General features: G+C 40.3%; 1 protein-coding gene across 1 annotated transcript; it reads left to right on the top strand.

Annotated features, from left to right (window-relative positions):
* The first annotated feature begins 228 nt into the window (after positions 1-228).
* Positions 229-3703, top strand: c3h6orf120 (chromosome 3 C6orf120 homolog). Its single transcript, XM_084714689.1, has 2 exons — positions 229-357; positions 2879-3703. The coding sequence occupies exon 2, from the start codon at positions 2927-2929 to the stop codon at positions 3482-3484; it is 558 nt and encodes a 185-aa protein (XP_084570815.1). The 5' UTR covers positions 229-357; positions 2879-2926; the 3' UTR covers positions 3485-3703.

Genomic DNA, 3703 nt, shown 5'->3' with positions numbered 1-3703 from the left:
TTTCCAACTCTCTTTGTTGCCCTGGTTTCCTCCGAATCAAATGTTTAATGCTCATGATTCATTTTGTGGTTGGTTGTTTAGTTACGGACTTAAAGCTCTTTTTTCAAGGATTGTCTGAAACATCAGTGGATTGAATGAATGTGAATTTCACCTCCGGAACATAAATCCTGTTGTCTGTTTCACACCGGACCTTTAATTGTCTCCTGATGAGTGTAGTTACCACATGCCACCTGTTGGTGGTGACAGTGAACGCCTCACGGTGTTGAGTCATAGTTCAAGGAAGCGAAGAAGTGAACTTGGTGTCCAGCAGGTTGCTGTGTGTTTGGACGAAGATGCTGTTTAGGAAATGACAGCTGCGTAAGTAAACCGAGTAGAGTGTTAATACTGTTTATTAATACACGTGTAATTATCAAATTGTAAGTTAATTATGAAGTTTTCAGTCATTCTGGCGCCTCGTTTCTCTGGAAACTTGAGCGGATTCAGCGCAAACTGAACAAGCTAGCAGCAGCGTTAGCTGCGTGAGAACTAGCCTAACTGAACTGAACTGAACTGTGTGAAGAAGCTAACTAACCTAGTTAACGTTTAATAAGTAAGAAACTAGCTGAGCTGACAGCATTATTTCTGCTGACCAGAGTGTGAGCTAACAGCTTTACAGATATATATATATTTATATATAGGAACACGTATTTTTCTGTTATTTATTTACCGCTGTTGGCAGGTGTCGTGTTAGCAGGTTAGCATCAAACTCCACTTATCGAGGATCATGTGTTTATTTGTCGCTCATATAAACCAGGACTATTTTAATGTCGCACTTCTCACACGTGTCTGGTTTGAAAGGCACGAAGCTGAACGTTAGAGTGAACATCCGGTGTTAACGTTAGTGACAGACGGTTTTTCTTCGTATCAAAGGTCAGACTGACCGGTGGAGATGAGACCTATCGGTTTATTTTTAGCTGTGCTGAGGGGCTTTCAGTCACTTTGTGTCACACTCAGCTTTCACTGGACTGTGAGAAGGTGCAGAGTTCGTTAGCAGATCAGGTTTTCACAGGTTAATGTGTTTTACTCGTTAGCAGGAAACCCACGGAGATCATTTCTGTTTTGTAAAAAACTGCAGGTGTCTGGATGAAGATGTCAAGCTAACTAACCTACTTTATTATTTAATTTGCAGCTGTTTATTTGCAGGCATAATATGCAGCATTGTCCTAAAACATAATGTATAGATTCAGAAATATAATTTCTTTCACTTGTCAAAAGTGAGTGGTGGTGCTTGTCTCTGCAGAGATTCTGCCCCCTGCCTGTATTTCTCATTATTTTAATGGTTTTGCTGCTCTGGGAATACTTTACTTACCCAACATTTGACTTGAGTGTAAGAAAATATCAGTACAGTAAGTACTGTGATATTATGTTTTGTGATACTTAAGCTTGGGTGGTATCAAGGTATTACAATACACCAGGGTATTTAGAAATCACAAAGGTGTGATTTCTATACTGTCATTGTGAATAAAGTAACCCGAAACACATAAGTTGCTGGGGGTTTTTAATTTATTGATGGAAAATAAAAATGAAATGAAATTAACTGCAGTAGGGACTTTAGCCAACAGAAGAATTATTTGGAGGTAAAAAAAAAAAAAAGAAAGAAAAGAAATAATTGGCTTGTCATTTCTGCTCTATAGTCTTTTAAATATAACTAGATATGGAATCATGATAATATTGCCACATATAACTTTATTTTGACATGACTTCTTCCAACTATAAAAGCAGTTTATCAATGCCCAAAATGATACATCTGTAAATCATCTCCGTTCAGCCAAATGATGTTTTGGTATTTGCGGCAACACTGGGTCTTTTCTCTCCTATATATTCATTAATCTATAGGCCATCGGATGACCAGATGTTTGCCAACACGCAGCCCTGTGCGGTGGGAATGATGCTGTGTTCAAATGGAGTTGTGTTGTCAGTGTTTATGAGTCCACATGAACATCGTACTTCCTGAGTTCCATTTGAATGCAACATGAGACACAACAATAAGATATCTTTCTGATGCATTTATGAACAGCGCGGACAAATCCTACTGTTTCTACCTTTTAAAATGATCGTTTCCTTTTGTTTATTTTCCCGTTTGATAGCAGGACTTGGCTTAGCCTACAGTCTCCTTTAATGTTGAGCATGTCCGAACAAATAGATGACCTGTCAAAAACACCAATTAATGATTAACTCCACTGATTTACTCTGTCAGTCTATCGGTGTATCAGTGTTGCTCAGATCAGTCAGTCAGGGCGTCAACACAACATCACACTAACACAGTTTGTTTGGACTGTTTCATGTTTGTTTCAAAAGTCACTGTTAATGATTACTTCTGTTATTATTAGTATAATAAGGCTTTTCTCTACACATTTAGTCTGTCTGCATTTGTGAAACCCAACAAAGCATTTTTATATGGACACACTGAGGATGTAGTGGTTTTTTAGCCTGTTTGGTGGGTATGAAAACCCAACAAACTGGTCCCTAAGAATGGACCATAGGACGTAGGAATGCAGGTTATGGATTTTTTTTTCAGCTGATACAATAAATGATAATTACCTGGCTGATACTGATAAGATAACTGACAGTTTCACATTTTTCTATTTTAAAACGAAGTTCGTTTAACTTGTAGTTTATATAAAGTTTATCTAAAACTTACTAAACCCTTAAAGTTTTGTCATAGGACATGATTTGTCCCCATTCTCATGAATGGACGACATACGGACGGAGATTCTTTCCTTTATAGTTAGATAACCATTAGTTGCAGCCATAGTTAAATGTTTTCATATTAAATGTATCACTGTATTACTATTTTGTATGACTGGATGCTTAATAATGCTTCTCGTCCTCTTGTCAGGCTGTCTGGTGTCGTCCAGGCGGTGACTGACTGACCGATGCCTTCATCATGATGCTGAGCTGCAGCGCTCTGGTCGTCGGCCTCCTGCTGTCCCAGGTCAGAGGCTTCCTGGGCCCCTCAGAGGACGACAACATCCCCGAAGAGTGGGTGCTGCTTCACGTGGTGCAGGGCCACATCGGGGCCGGAAACTACAGCTACCTGCGCCTCAACCACGATGGAAGAATCATCCTGCACATGCAAAGCCTCAAGGGAGACGCCGACCTCTACGTGTCGGATAAAACCCTGCGGCCGAGCTTTGACACATACAAGCTGCAGTCGGCCACCTGCGGCCAGGATGTGGTGGTGGTGCCGGGGGACTTCGCCAGGCCCGTGGGCATCGGTATTTATGGCCACCCGTCGCACAAGGAGAGCGAGTTTGAAATGCGGGTGTTTTATGATCAGACGGTTCTCCAGGATCCGTTTGATAAGGGCTCATACACGTCAGAAGACGGACATAAGCAAAAGAAATTCCCTCAGGCAGCAGAGGAGGACTTTCAGGAAGAGGAGTCGATCTTTTGGACAATTCTAATTGGACTTTTGAAGATTATACTAGAGATTTTGTTTTGAAAATGGTTTCCTTTATACGTTGAAGAAGAAAAGATTTTCTTTCATTCTGTAAGGATGAGAAAATGTCGCACCAAATTCCAGTCAGAATTTTAAGTTTCTTTCCTCGTGATCAGACACACTTGATCAAAACAGTATGAATCAGTTTTAAAAGATCTGTATGTTTGGTGATGAACAGACGAGCATTAGCCTGTCAGATTTAGCAGATCTTGCTTTGGTGTC

The sequence above is a fragment of the Lutjanus erythropterus genome, chromosome 3 (genome assembly GCF_056507025.1).
Source record: "Lutjanus erythropterus isolate fLutEry1 chromosome 3, fLutEry1.hap2, whole genome shotgun sequence".
Lineage (NCBI taxonomy): Eukaryota > Metazoa > Chordata > Actinopteri > Lutjaniformes > Lutjanidae > Lutjanus > Lutjanus erythropterus.
This window is presented reverse-complemented; position numbering and strand designations above follow the sequence as displayed.

Bases quoted from the DNA above. Each gene is read 5' to 3' on its own strand.
- c3h6orf120 (XM_084714689.1), top strand. From the start codon at position 2,927: ATGATGCTGAGCTGCAGCGCTCTGGTCGTCGGCCTCCTGCTGTCCCAG.